At 42.9% G+C, this 15,879-nt stretch overlaps 1 protein-coding gene across 1 annotated transcript in view; it reads left to right on the forward strand.

The window, feature by feature from the left end:
• LOC139368348 (espin-like) overlaps positions 1-15,879 on the forward strand; it is a 130,660-nt gene that overhangs the window by 84,104 nt on the left and 30,677 nt on the right. The window contains exon 12 of the mRNA XM_071107112.1: positions 9,390-9,743. Coding sequence (XP_070963213.1) covers positions 9,390-9,743 — 354 coding nt within the window. The remainder of the gene's footprint in view (positions 1-9,389; positions 9,744-15,879) is intronic.

Below are 15,879 nucleotides of genomic sequence, written 5' to 3' on the forward strand. Positions count from 1 at the left end.
ATGCTATCTCTCAAGCTTAGCCTTTTGTTAACAACACTGTCATCTCAGATTTTCAAAATATGCTTTTCAACCATAGGAAAACAATCATTTGTGTAACAGTAGCTAGCTAGCGTAGCATTTAGCGTTAGCATTAGCGTTAGCATTTAGCAGGCAACTATCACAAAAACAAGTAAAGCCTTCAAATAAAATAACTTGCCTTTGAAGAACTTCTGATGTTTTCAATGAGGAGACTCTCAGTTAGATAGCAGATGCTCAGTTTTTCCAAAAAGATTCTTTGTGTATTAGAAATAGCTCCGTTTTGTACATCACATTTGGCTACCAAAAAAAAAAAAAAAAAACGAAAATTCAGCCCTCAAAACGCGAACTTTTTTCCAAATTAACTCCATAATATCGACTGAAACATGGCAAACGTGGTTTAGAATCAATCCTCAAGGTGTTTTTCCACATATCTCTTCAATGATATATCCTTCGTGGAAGCCTGGTTTCTCCTTGCTCTCAAATGGAAAAATAATTGCACCTGGCTTTACGCTCCAATTTCGACGCAGGGACACCAGGCGGACACTTGGAAAATGTAGTCTCTTATGGTCAATCTTCCAATGATATGCCTACAAATACGTCACAATGCTGCTAACACGTTGGGGGAACGACAGAAAGTGTAGGCTCATTCCTTGCGCAATCACAGCCATATAAGGAGACAATGGAAAACAGAGCTTCAGAAATTCTGCTCATTTCCTGGTTGACGCATCATCTTGGTTTCGCCTGTAGAATGAGTTCTGGGGCACTTACAGACAATATCTTTGCAGATTCTGAAACTTCAGAGTGTTTTCTTTCAAAAACTGTCAAGAATATGCATAGTCGAGCATCTTTTCGTGACAAAATATCGCGCTTAAAACGGGAACGTTTTTTATCCAACAATGAAATGGCGCCCCTAGAGATCAAAGAGGTTAAAGAGGCATTACAACAACATTCTATTATTTGGTCTGTTGACCATAAGACATTTTCAAACAAACTGTGCCATGCTACTGTATCTACTTGCCAAAGCAGGAGTTAGCAGATGTAGAACAGTGGTACACACCCCCTTTGACATTGCCCAATAGTTCTCCTCTTACTACTGACTGTGGGAATCCATGGCAGAGGACAGAAATATTAATATCTGTGACATTTCACCTCATAGACAGTAGTAGAAGTAGTCAGACCTGAGTTTTAGGAGAGACTACCTTTGTAGACATTTCTACAGTGTCATCAAAAGTATTTATCCCCCTTGGCGTCTTTACTATTTTGTTGCATTACAACCTGTAATTTGAATGGATTTTTATTTGGATTTCATGTAATGGACATCACCAATTTGAACTATTTTGGGTAAGTGAAATGAAAAAAATTACTTATTTCAATAAATTCAAAAAATATATATAATGGTAAAGTGGTGAGTGCAGATGTATTCACCCCCTTTGCTATGAAGCCCCTAAATAAGATCTGGTGCAACCAATTACTTTCTGATGTCACATAATTAGTTAGATTGCACACAGGTGGACTATAAGTGTCACATGATCTGTCACATGATCTCAGTGTATATATACACCTGTTCTGAAAGATCCCAGAGTCTGCAACACCACTAAGCAAGTGGCACCATGAAGACCAAGGAGCTCTCCAAACAGATCAGGGACAAAGTTGTGGAGAAGTACAGATTAGAGTTGGGTTATAAAAAAATATCCAAAACTTTGAACAGCCCACTGAGCACCATTTTTAAATCCATTATTAAGAAATGGAAAGAATATGGCACCACAACAAAACTGTCAACTGAGGGCCACCCACCAAAACTGAAAGCTGAAAAGCTCCACACTGTCCATAGAAGTATTAGGCACCATTTTAAAGATAAAATTCTCGTTAATCCAGCCAAAGTGTCTGATTTCAAAAAGGCCTTACAGCGAAAGCTCCACAAACGATTGTTAGGTCACCACCAAGTCACAGAAAACACAGCCATTTTTCCAGCCAAAGAGAGGAGTCACAAAAAAACAGAAATATAGATCAAATTAATCACTAACCTTTGATCTTCATCAGATGACACTCATAGGACTTCATGTTATACAATACATGTATGTTTTGTTCGATAAAGTGCATATTTATATCGGCGTATATTGACATTGGCGTGTTATGTTCAGTAGCTCCAAAACATCTGGTGATTTTCACAGAAATACTTAACATTGATAATAGATACAACTATAATACATGGAACTTTAGATAAACTTCTCCTTAATGCAGCCCGCTGTGTCAGATTTTTTTTTTTACTTTACGGAAAAAGCATACCATGCAATAATCTGAGTATGGCGCTCAGAGCCCAAACCAGCCAAAGAAATATCCGCCTTGTTGTATAGTCAACATTAGTCAGAAATAGCATTATAAATATTAACTTACCTTTGATCTTCTTCAGAATGCACTCCCAGGATTCCCAGTTCCACAAAATGTTTGATTTGTTCGATAAAGTTCATTATCATTTATGTCCATATACCTCCTTTTTTTAGGGCGTTTGGTAAACAAATCCAAACGCGCGTGCAAGACCAGCGGGTCGGACGAAAAGTCCAAAAAGTTATATTACTGGTCGTAGAAACATATCAAACAAAGTATAGAATCAATCTTTAGGATGTTTAACATAAATCTTTCCAAACCAGAGAATTCCTTTGTCTGTTGTAAAGCAATGGAACGCAAGCTAATTCTCACATGACCGCGCGTCACGAGCCCGTGGCTCTCTACCAGACCTCTGACTCATTCCCCTCTAATTCAGCCCCCCTTCACAGTAGAAGCCTGAAACAACGTTCTAAAGACTGTTGACATCTAGTAGAAGCCGTAGGAAGTGCAAGATGACCAATATCCCAGTATCTTCAATATGGGCTGGTCTGAAAAACAACAAACCTCAGATTTCCCACTTCCTGGTTGGATTTTTTTCTCAGGGTTTTGCCTGGCATATGAGTTCTGTTATACTCACAGACATCATTCAAACAGTTTTAGAAACTTCAGTGTTTTCTATCCAATACTACTAATAATATGCATATATTAGCATCTGAGACTGAGTAGCAGGCTGTTTACTCTGGGCACGCTTTTCATCCAAAAGTGAAAATGCTGCCCCTATCCCAATGAAGTTAAAGACAAAAATAAGCAAACACGTTTGGTGTTCGCCAAAAGTCATGTGGGAGACTCCCCAAACATAGGGAAGAAGGTACTCTGGTCAGATGAAACTAAAATTGAGCTTTTTGGCCATCAAGGAAAACGCAATATCTGGCACAAACCCAACCCCCCTCATCAACCCGAGAACATCGTCCCCACAGTGAAGCATGGTGGTGGCAGCATCATGCTGTGGGGATGTTTTTCATCGCCAGGAACTAGGAAACTGGTCAGAATTTAAGGAATGATGGATGGCGCTAAATACAGGGAAATTCTTTAGGGGAAACCTGTTTCAGACTTCCAGAGATTTGAGACTGGGATGGGAGGTTCACCTTCCAGCAGGACAATAACCCTAAACATACTGCTAAAGTAACACTCAAGTGGTTTAAGGGGAACATTTAAATGTCTTGGGATGGGCTAGTGAGAGCCCAGACCTCAATCCAATTGAGAATCTGTGGTATGACTTAAAGATTGCTGTACACAAGCAGAGCCCATCCAACTTGAAGGAGCTGGAGCAGTTTTGCCTTGAAGAATGGGCAAAATTCCAGTGGCTAGATGTGCCAGGGTTATAGAGACATACCCCAAGAGACTTGTAGCTGTAATGGCTGCAAAAGGTACCTCTACAAAGTATTGACTTTACGGTGTGTTTTTTTTGATGGTCGTATTTCTTGCTTGTTTCACAATATAAAATATTTTGCATCTTTAAAGTGGTAGGCATGTTGTGTAAATAAAAGTATGCAAACCCACCAAAACATATTTTAATTCCAGGTTGTAAGGCAACAAAATAGGAAAAATGTGAAGGGGGTGAATACTTTTGCAAGCCACAACTAAGACTAGAGGTTAGTGGCACAAAGGTTCCTCATCTGAAATTGTAAAGGCTGCTGTGTTGGCAAGTATTTGTATCCCCTTCTGGGTTTCAATGAGAAACAATACGCCTATGATATCGTTCATTGCTTCTGTGGCGATGAGTTTTATATTGCTATTACAGTGGGGCAAAAAAGTATTTAGTCAGCCACCAATTGTGCAAGTTCTCCCACTTAATAAGATGAGAGAGGCCTGTAATTTTCATCATAGGTACACTTCAACTATGACAGACAAAATGAGGAAAAAACATCCAGAAAATCACATTGTAGGATTTTAAATGTATTTATTTGCAAATTATGGTGGAAAATAAGTATTTGGTCACCTACAAACAGGCAAGATTTTTGGCTCTCACAGACCTGTAACTTCTTTAAGAGGCTCCTCTGTCCTCCACTCGTTACCTGTATTAATGGCACCTGTTTGAACTTGTTATCAGTATAAAAGACACCTGTCCACAACCTCAAACAGTCACACTCAAAACCCCACTATGGCCAAGACCAAAGAGCTGTCAAAGGACACCAGAAACAAAATTGTAGACCTGCACCAGGCTGGAAAGAGTGAATCTGCAATAGGTAAGCAGCTTGGTTTGAAGAAATCAACTGTGGGAGCAATTATTAAGAAATGGAAGACATCCCTCGATCTGGGGCTACACGCCCCCCATCTAGCTTCAGAGTTTGTTCTGTTAGGTGACCTAAACTGGGATATGCTTAACACCCCGGCAGTCCTACAATCTAAGCTAGATGCCCTCAATCTCACACAAATCATCAAGGAACCCACCAGGTACAACCCTAAATCTGTAAACAAGGGCACCCTCATAGACGTCATCCTGACCAACTGGCCCTCCAAATACACCGCCGTCTTCAACCAGGATCTCAGCGATCACTGCCTCATTGCCTGTATCCGCCACGGAGCCGCAGTCAAACGACCACCCCTCATCACTGTCAAACGCTCCCTAAAACACTTCTGTGAGCAGGCCTTTCTAATCGACCTGGCCCGGGTATCCTGGAAGGACATTGACCTCATCCCGTCAGTTGAGGATGCCTGATCATTCTTTAAAAGTAACTTCCTCACCATTTTAGATAAGCATGCTCCGTTCAAAAAATGCAGAACTAAGACCAGATATAGCCCTTGGTTCACTCCAGACCTGACTGCCCTCGACCAGCACAAAAACAACCTGTGGCGGACTGCAATAGCATAAAATAGTCCCCGCGATATGCAACTGTTCAGGGAAGTCAGGAACCAATACACGCAGTCAGTCAGGAAAGCCAAGGCCAGCTTCTTCAGGCAGAAATTTGCATCCTGTAGCTCCAACTCCAAAAAGTTCTGGGACACTGAAGTCCATGGAGAACAAGAGCACCACCTCCCAGCTGCCCACTGCACTGAGGCTAGGTAACACGGTCACCACCGATAAATCCATGATTATCGAAAACTTCAACAAGCATTTCTCAACGGCTGGCCATGCCTTCCGCCTGGCTACTCCAACCTCGGCCAACAGCTCCGCCCCCCCGGCCAGCTACTCGCCCAAGCCTCTCTAGGTTCTCCTTTACCCAAATCCAGATAGCAGATGTTCTGAAAGAGCTGCAAAACCTGGACCCGTACAAATCAGCTGGGCTTGACAATCTGGACCCTCTATTTCTGAAACTATCCGCCGCCATTGTCGCAACCCCTATTACCAGCCTGTTCAACCTCTCTTTCATATCATCTGAGATCCCCAAGGATTGGAAAGCTGCCGCAGTCATCCCCCTCTTCAAAGGGGGAGACACCCTGGACCCAAACTGTTACAGACCTATATCCATCCTGCCCTGCCTATCTAAGGTCTTCGAAAGCCAAGTCAACAAACAGGTCACTGACCATCTCGAATCACACCGTACCTTCTCCGCTGTGCAATCTGGTTTCCGAGCCGGTCACGGGTGCACCTCAGCCACGCTCAAGGTACTAAACGATATCATAACGGCCATCGATAAAAGACAGTACTGTGCAGCCGTCTTCATCGACCTTGCCAAGGCTTTCGACTCTGCCGATAAGAATATGGTGATTGACAGACTCAGTAGCCTCGGTTTTTCTGATGACTGCCTTGCCTGGTTCACCAACTACTTTGCAGACAGAGTTCAGTGTGTCAAATCGGTGGGCATGCTGTCCGGTCCTCTGGCAGTCTCTATGTGGGTGCCACAGGGTTCAATTCTCGGGCCAACTCTTTTCTCTGTATATATCAATGATGTTGCTCTTGCTGCGGGCGATTCCCTGATCCACCTCTACGCAGACGACACCATTCTATATACTTCCGGCCCGTCCTTGGACACTGTGCTATCTAACCTCCAAACAAGTCCATGCTAGGTAAAGCTCTGCCTTATCTCAGTTCACTGGTCACGATGGCAACACCCACCCGTAGCACGCGCTCCAGCAGGTGTATCTCACTGATCATCCCTAAAGCCAACACCTCATTTGGCCACCTTTCGTTCCAGTTCTCTGCTGCCTGTGACTGGTACGAATTGCAAAAATCGCTGAAGTTGGAGACTTTTATCTCCTTCACCAACTTCAAACATCTGCTATCTGAGCAGCTAACCGATCGCTGCAGCTGTACATAGTCTATCGGTAAATAGCCCACCCAATTTTACCTACCTCATCCCCATACTGTTTTTATTTATTTACTTTTCTGCTCTTTTGCACACCAATATCTCTACCTGTACATGACCATCTGATCATTTATCACTCCAGTGTTAATCTGCAAAAATGTTATTTGCCTACCTCATGCCTTTTGCACACAATGTATATAGACTCTCTTTTTTTCTACTGTGTTATTGACTTGTTAATTGTTTACTCCATGTGTAACTCTGTTGTCTGTTCTCACTGCTATGCTTTATCTTGGCCAGGTTGCAGTTGCAAATGATAACTTGTTCTCAACTAGCCTACCTGGTTAAATAAAGGTGAAATAAAAAAATATAAAAAAATCTCACCCCGTGGGGTCAAAATCATCACAAGAACGGTGAGCAAAAGTCCCAGAACCACACGGGGGGACCTAGTGAATGTTCTGCAGAGAGCTGGGCTTCGTAAGAAGCATTTCAAGGTCCTGGAGTGGCCTAGCCAGTCTCCAGATCTCAACCCCATAGAAAATCTTTGGAGGGAGTTGAAAGTCCGTGTTGCCCAGCAACAGCCCCAAAACATCACTGCTCTAGAGGAGATCTGCATGGAGGAATGGGCCAAAATACCAGCAACAGTGTGTGAAAACCTTGTGAAGACTTACAGAAAACGTTTGACCTCTGTCATTGCCAACCAAGGGTATATAACAAAGTATTGAGGTAAACTTTTGTTATTGACCAAATACTTATTTTCCACCATAATTTGCAAATAAATTTATAAAAAATCCTACAATGTGATTTTCTGGATTCCTTTTTCTCATTTTGTCTGTCATAGTTGAAGTATACCTATGATGAAAATTGCAGGCCTCTCTCATATTTTTAAGTGGGAGAACTTGCACAATTGGTGGCTGACTAAATACTTTTTTGCCCCACTGTATGTAATGTCAGTCCGTGGCCTCTGATAAAAAGATTGTATTCTGGAACAAAGGGTTTTTCAGGCATCAGAAGGATCCCAGATTGAGTGCTAACAGTGCATTTACCTGTGAAACCTCATTGAAGTGACGAGACACACTCGGCAACATGAGACTTTCATTCCACATGATCAACATACACTATGTCAGGGATCATCAACTAGATTCAGCCGTTGGCTGATTTTTCTTCTTGAGCAGATAATTATGTAATTATGTTCTCAATCTGGGAACACAATTACAAATAATTTGTAGACTGTAAATTCACCACAAGAAACCCAAACAGATATGTTGGAATATACTTTTTTTTTAAAATAAAACCAAGCTTACATCTGGTATATGATCAGGTCTCTTTATTATGTGGAAGAATACTCGGGAACAGATTTTCTTAAATTAAAATCACTTGGAGCTGATTTCCTGGTGTTTTTACAGTATTTTATGCCCAACAAAGAAAAACATTTAAAAGTACAAAGGTTTTGCACAGCCATTTGCACCATTTAACAACAAACAAACATGTCACTCCATGGTGGTTTTTAATGCTTTTGACTGTTCACTCTGTCATCGTGGAGAAGAAGTGAGGAGTGCTAACTTGATGACTCAACCCATTGTTCTCCCCCTCAGAGCTGGCATGGCCTTCACCGCCACACTTGGTTGCATTACACTGAATTAGCCCAAAGCTTCCACTCAGTGAAACCAATGAGTAAGCAATTCAATATGAGTGGTGATCTGTGCGGTTGTTGTTTGCAACGTGTGACACACCAAAGCAACTTGTTAGGTTCTCCTTTTATTCTATAGGCAGTCAGTCTTGTTTCAAATACATACGTACATAAGCAAAAGTATATGGACACCTGCTCGTAAAACATCTCATTCCAAAATCATGGGCATTAATAAGGAGTTGGTCCATCCTTTGCTGCTATAACAGCCTCCACTCTGGGAAGGCTTTCCACCAGTTAAATTTCTGCAGGGACTTGCTTCCATTCAGACACGAGCATTAGTTGGGCACTGATGTTGGACAATTAGACCTGGCTCGCACTCGAACCATGAAAAACAGATCATTATTCCTCCTCCACCAAACTTTACATTTGACACTATACATTTGGGGCAGGTAGCGTTCTCCTGGCAGCCAGATAGTGAAGCATGATTCAGGCGTTTCCACTGCTCCATAGTCCAATGGCAGCAATCTTTACACCACTCCAGCCGACACTTGGCATTGCACATGGTGATCTTAGGTTTGTGTGCGGCTGCTCGGCCATGGACACCCATTTCATAAAGCTTGCGACAAACACTAATTGTGCTGACGTTGCTTCCACAGGCAGTTTGAAACTCGGTAGTGAGTGTTGCAACCGAGGAAAGGCGAGTTTTACGTGCTTCAGCACTCGGCGGTCCCGTTCTGTGAGATTGTGGGGCCTACCACTTCACAGCTGAGCCGTCGTTGCGCCTAGAGGTTTCCACTTCATCATTACAGCACTTACCGTTGATTTGACAAACTGACTTGTTGGACGGCCTCCTATGGCGGTGCCACGTTGAAAGCGACTGAGCTCTTCAGTAAAGGCCATTCTACTGCCAATGTTTGTCTATGGCGATTGTATGGCTGTGTGCTCGATTTTATACATCTGTCAACAACGGGTGTGGCTGAAATAGCTGAATCCACATACTTTTGTATATATAGTGTGTCTTGGTTTCTGTCATTCCTCAATGTTGCACATCCTGTGTAGTTCATGTATATTGCAACTGAGCCTATTTAGTTAAAGCCAAAAACATTCCTGTTTGACCTTAATGAACAATGAAGCTTTTGAACTTTATTCCCCTCTTTCTGCCACCCCCCAAGGGAGAGAGCCCCATGTCACCGCCCCAGACCCACACGGTCAGCCCGTCGTCAGCCAAGCCCACGTCTCCGCCCTCCGCCGCCAGCGCCACCTCCCCATCCGCTGCCCCCAGCCCTGTGGGCACCAGCACGCCCCGGACCCTCTCCACCTCCAAGAGCAGCGAGCAGCACCTCAATAAGAACGTCAGCGGGACAGCAAGCCTGATGGGACAGACCCGGAAGGGTAGCCTGGCGGACGTGGAGGCCCTAGTGCCCACACACGACGAGCAGGGCCGAGCCATCCCTGAATGGAAAAGGCAGGTGATGGTGCGCAAGCTCCAGGTGAAGATGCAGGAGGAGGATGAACACAAGCGCAAGGTAGGCGTGAATGGAGAAGGTGTGAGAGAAAGGAGTGTGATGATAAACATTTACAATTTCAGCTCTTTTTTTTGTGCTGCTGTCACAGAACGGGCACTGAGGGGAAAACAAGGGGGCTGAAATGTGGGTTGGTGGGTTTGTTTTGTGTTTTAAACGGGTTTACTTAGCTAACATATGGAATTGTTTTAAGATGGTCATACCTTTTTTTTATTTAGCTATTTTATTTTGAATTTAAGTACCCTAAAAGGGATCCCCCCCATTTGATAAACACAATAACACATTCAAAATTGGCAAATTAAGTTTCTGTCCTAATCTAGGAGAAATAAGAAAGCTCAGGGAGTAATTTAGTTTTTTGGGACACAAAAATACCTTGCGAAAGTATTCGGCCCCCTTGAACTTTGCGACCTTTTGCCACATTTCAGGCTTCAAACATAAAGATATAAAACTGTATTTTTTTGTGAAGAATCAACAACAAGTGGTACACAATCATGAAGTGGAACGACATTTATTGGATATTTCAAACTTTTTTAACAAATAAAAAACTGAAGAATTGGGCGTGCAAAATTATTCAGCCCCTTTACTTTCAGTGCAGCAAACTCTCTCCAGAAGTTCAGTGAGGATCTCTGAATGATCCAATGTTGACCTAAATGACTAATGATGATAAATACAATCCACCTGTGTGTAATCAAGTCTCCGTATAAATGCACCTGCACTGTGATAGTCTCAGAGGTCCGTTAAAAGCGCAGAGAGCATCATGAAGAACAAGGAACACACCAGGCAGGTCCGAGATACTGTTGTGAAGAAGTTTAAAGCCGGATTTGGATACAAAAAGATTTCCCAAGCTTTAAACATCCCAAGGAGCACTGTGCAAGCGATAATATTGAAATGGAAGGAGTATCAGACCACTGCAAATCTACCAAGACCTGGCCGTCCCTCTAAACTTTCAGCTCATACAAGGAGAAGACTGATCAGAGATGCAGCCAAGAGGCCCATGATCACTCTGGATGAACTGCAGAGATCTACAGCTGAGGTGGGAGACTCTGTCCATAGGACAACAATCAGTCGTATATTGCACAAATCTGGCCTTTATGGAAGAGTGGCAAGAAGAAAGACATTTCTTAAAGATATCCATAAAAAGTGTTGTTTAAAGTTTGCCACAAGCCACCTGGGAGACACACCAAACATGTGGAAGAAGGTGCTCTGGTCAGATGAAACCAAAATTGAACTTTTTGGCAACAATGCAAAACGTTATATTTGGCGTAAAAGAACACACCATCCCCACTGTCAAACATGGTGGTGGCAGCATCATGGTTTGGGCCTGCTTTTCTTCAGCAGGGACAGGGAAGATGGTTAAAATTGATGGGAAGATGGATGGAGCCAAATACAGGACCATTCTGGAAGAAAACCTGATGGAGTCTGCAAAAGACCTGAGACTGGGACAGAGATTTGTCTTCCAACAAGACAATGATCCAAAACATAAAGCAAAATCTACAATGAAATGGTTCAAAAATAAACATATCCAGGTGTTAGAATGGCCAAGTCAAAGTCCAGACCTGAATCCAATCGAGAATCTGTGGAAAGAACTGAAAACTGCTGTTCACAAATGCTCTCCATCCAACCTCACTGAGCTCGAGCTGTTTTGCAAGGAGGAATGGGAAAAAATGTCAGTCTCTCGATGTGCAAAACTGATAGAGACATACCTCAAGCGACTTACAGCTGTAATCGCAGCAAAAGGTGGCGCTACAAAGTATTAACTTAAGGGGGCTGAATCATTTTGCACGCCCAATTTTTCAGTTTTTGATTTGTTAAAAAAGTTTGAAATATCCAATAAATGTCATTCCACTTCATGATTGTGTCCCACTTGTTGTTGATTCTTCACAAAAAAATACAGTTTTATATCTTTATGTTTGAAGCCTGAAATGTGGCAAAGTTCAAGGGGGCCGAATACTTTCGCAAGGCACTGTATTTAACCTCTTATTTTTGTTGGCACAAAACTACCTCGATCCTTCCATTCGTTGTATGGGTTACCTTCAGACGAGTCCCATGGCACTAATGGAGTTCGCAGAGTAAAACATCATTGTGTTCGTGAGAGTCTCCCCTTTCCATTGAGTGGTCATAATAGTTTGTAAACTATTCGGAAGTTAGATGTTTTTGTGAGAGGACCACATTTTGGGAAGTCTCATGGTCTGAAAAACACCGCTGTAGCTTGGCCACCTTCCACCGCAGATGATGAAAGGCCAACATAGGCAGATGCAGTGGATTGAAATGCAACCTGATACCTGATGGAATTTTTTTTATTATGCCTGGGTTTGGTTTGAGTAAGAACATTGTAGTTGTAGTGCTTTTCATGTTTTATTGGTGTTGCAATATCTGACTGTTGATTTGATCTATTTCTGGCTCTCATAAGAAGTCGGCCTACGGGTTGTAGTCAGATTGGTTGGTTTTGAGGACTTTTACGCGAGCAGTCTTTTAATTTTTCACTTTTAAGCACTTTTATATCCATGTTTTGTGATTAGAATTAATGATGTATTTTTTTGATGATCATTAGGTTGGTATGTAAAGTTGAACTCTGATCTGCCTGGCTGCTAGCTACTAGTATCTGTGCCCTTATCTGAAACTATTACCTGTAGGAGCTTGAACATAAAGGATGCTGTACATTGGCAGCAGTTATATCATAAAACAAGTAACACACTTGCGTCTTTGTCACGTAGAGTAGGCCAGAAGGCTATACTGGAAAACTTAACCTCTATCAAAATAAAAAAGATGGCGGAGCCGCAAATAGGCTTCTGTGCTTCTGGGTGTTTATTTACAAAGTGATTCTGTAACAAAAACAACAGTACTGCCATCAAACATATACCTTAAGGGACAGCTAAAAACAATGCTGCCCCATTCACATCTCAATCCAAAATGGCCTCTCTATGAACTGAAAGAGAGGCTCCTTTTGTAGGGCTAGCCTCTCCACTCAGAACAATTAACCCTAATTAATTAAGCAATTAACTAGTCAAACCGACATTTTCCATTAACTAAACATACTAAAGGATATACATTGCAACACCTGTTTTTAAACAATATCCCCACATAACATTTACAAAATTACATCACTACTGACAGTGTCTTTTAATATGCCCATTTACATTAATGAGCCATTTGGGACAGGCACTACAAAGTCAGCCCAATTCCCTTTGCTCTGGTCCTTATCCAGCATGCCCGGAAGCTGCAGAGATGGAGAGAGGGGGGAACAGAACAAACAAACAACGCACTCATCCACAACATCTAAGTAAAATACATATTGCTTATATTAAAAATGAAAATTGACAAGTGTGAAATGTATGTACTAAGACAGAGAAGTTAACTTGTGTGTCGACCCACATTGTTACCTTATTGTTACCTGATAATGGAGCAGGGAGGAGTGATGAATGTGTGTGTGCGTTAAAGAACCAAATGCTGCCCTCGGCCAGTGACGGACTTCTACGTCAGAGTCTTGAACAATAAACATGATTGACAGGTTAAAACCCTGAAGCCTATGTATTCCACAGGGAAAATGCCCCTTAAGCAGTTTGAGAGCTTCTTTGCCATTGCCCTTCTTTAAGTGCTATTACTAAGGTAGTCCTATCAGAAATTTGCAATGTGTTTATATAATCTATATTTGATGTAAACGTGTTGCTTTGTTTTGACTGGAATGTTAAATAAGATTTCAGAGTCTTAACAGTCAGTACTTGTTCCATCCAAGATGGTAGACATTGGCTACTATAATATAATAGTGACAGTGATAGTGACAGATGCCTTAATTAAGCCCATGAAGGACCCATACATGTTATGTTGATGTAACAATTTCCTCATTTATCAATGAGTACATTCTAAAAGTGTTTCCCAACTCAAGTCCTCGATTATCCCCAACAGCACACATTTTTGTTTTGTTCTTGCCATAATTGATTTTTACATACACGTGTATTTACTAATATTGATAAATAATTATTTGTTAGCAGTTTATAAGCAGACCTCCAAAAAAGTGTATCTCATAAACCCACATAGCCATGTTCAGGCAGCAGTTGTGTGCTGGTGATTTTGCCACCCTGCTTTCATAAAGGAGAAGGCTGTGCCCTGAATCTCAGCTAATCTAGGAGTTATGAAGTGTGTACTGAGGCAGTGCACCACTAAATCCATGTAAATCATTTGTGATGAAGTTAAACCATGCGCTGTGTGTGTACAGTACACCAGGAAGTGCAAGCTGAAGGAACCTCCCCCTTCCCTCCTCTTTTATGTTATTCTTTGCTGTCCCTTGACCTCTGTTCTAGTTTGCGGCCAGTGGACAGGAGTCACACTACTCTCACGTCCACAATGCCATCCTGAGCCCTTTTGGAGAGCTGATGATGGAGGACGACCTCATCCGCATTGAGAAGCAAATTGAGAACCTGCAGGTCATGCACAAGATGACCGAGGGGGAGAAGGAGCTGGAAGAGCTGGAGCGAGAGCTTCAACACTCCTTTCTGTGTCTGCCGCCCTCAACCAGGAGTACTTCTCCATTAACCCCAAAGTCCACGAGCAGGTGGAAGATCTACCAGCCTGGTGCAGCAAAATCTCAGCCATGCTCTTGAGCAGCGTTATCCTCCTATCCACTCTCGGAGGAAAGACAATAGACCTCTTGGTTTTGATATCTCCCGGATAAGTTCAGTAGGAAGTGAGTAATAATAGGATGGGCCAGAGGGTCCGCTGGTGTCATTGGTAAATCCCAGTCGTTCTCCACCAGGGAGGAGGTGGAGAAGGAGATCAAGCAGTGTGATGTCTCTGTGAAAGAACTGAAGGCCAACTATGAGATTTAGAAACTGTCCTAGTTTGCCTACGACAAAACAAACCGGGTATACATGCGCAAGAGGTTCCTCCCTGTGGTGATTAAGTCCAGTTATCACCCAGAGACTATTCAGAAGGACTGGATTCTGTGCTCCAGTCTCCTAACAACAAAGTCTTTCCTCCAGTCCAGGAATCTCTACCTCTCTAGTGGAGGAAACTGTAATCACACCATCTCATGCTCCTCTTACATACCAGTCTTACAAAGTGATCCCTTAGTCAGATCAGTTCAACCAGGTTCTGTCTACAGACCTTATACTGACCAACGAGCAGCTGATCCGGAGCCTGGAGGTGCAGACAGACATGAGCTACGTCCGGGAGTGCATAGAGATGAAGAATGAGCTTATCGTCTTCCTGTTGCTGGAACACTGGAGAAAGTACACCCTCTGAGTCCTACAGGCCAAAGTACACAGACGGGGGAAGTCTAGGGGTTGGTCTGGATGACGATAACTGGTTTACCCCTGAGAGGGACAGAGACATGCAGAGACAAGATGACAAAACACTCCTCTTCCTGAAGTCCAGGCAAGTGGTGGTGAAGCTGATTGGCCACTGGAGGACAATCATGAGCCAGGTGCCCACACGCCAGATCCGCCAGCTCAGCCAGTCCCAGATGATCTACTGGTCAGAACACTTCCTTCCACACACGAATAAAGCATCGGTCAGTTACGAAACCCAGACCTTAGACCTCTTTATGCTGGTTTACTTCCAGCTCCTAGAGATAACCATGTCACGCAGCGAGCGCAAGTTCCGACACCTGCTGTGCTGCGAGATGTTCGACCGCATCGGACAGCTACAGCTGGGAGCTGAAACGCCAGTTCCACCGCAAGGTCCTGGACATTGAGTGAGGGAAGCGGGACTGGGTGGACAGCTTCGAAGACATTAAGAAAAATACTGTTCATAAAGCTGTGCAAGACTCGGTAGTACAGGTTGTGACAGTAGAGACAACAATACATAGTGTAGGGCAGGGTGTGACAGTAGAGACAACAATACAGAGTGTAGTACAGGGTGTGACAGTAGAGACAACAATACATAGTGTAGTACAGGGAGTGACAGTAAAGACAACAATACATAGTGTAGGGCAGGGTGTGACAGTAGAGGAGACAATACATAGTGTAGTACAGGGTGTGAGAGTAGAGACAACAATACAGTGTTGTACAGGGTGTGAGAGTAGAGACAACAATACAGAGTGTAGTACAGGGTGTGACAGTAGAGACAACAATACAGAGTATAGGGCAGGGAGTGACAGTAGAGACAACAATACAGAGTGTAGTATAGGGAGTGACAGTAGAGA

The sequence above is a fragment of the Oncorhynchus clarkii genome, chromosome 16, assembly GCF_045791955.1.
Source record: "Oncorhynchus clarkii lewisi isolate Uvic-CL-2024 chromosome 16, UVic_Ocla_1.0, whole genome shotgun sequence".
Classification (NCBI taxonomy): Eukaryota; Metazoa; Chordata; class Actinopteri; order Salmoniformes; family Salmonidae; genus Oncorhynchus; species Oncorhynchus clarkii.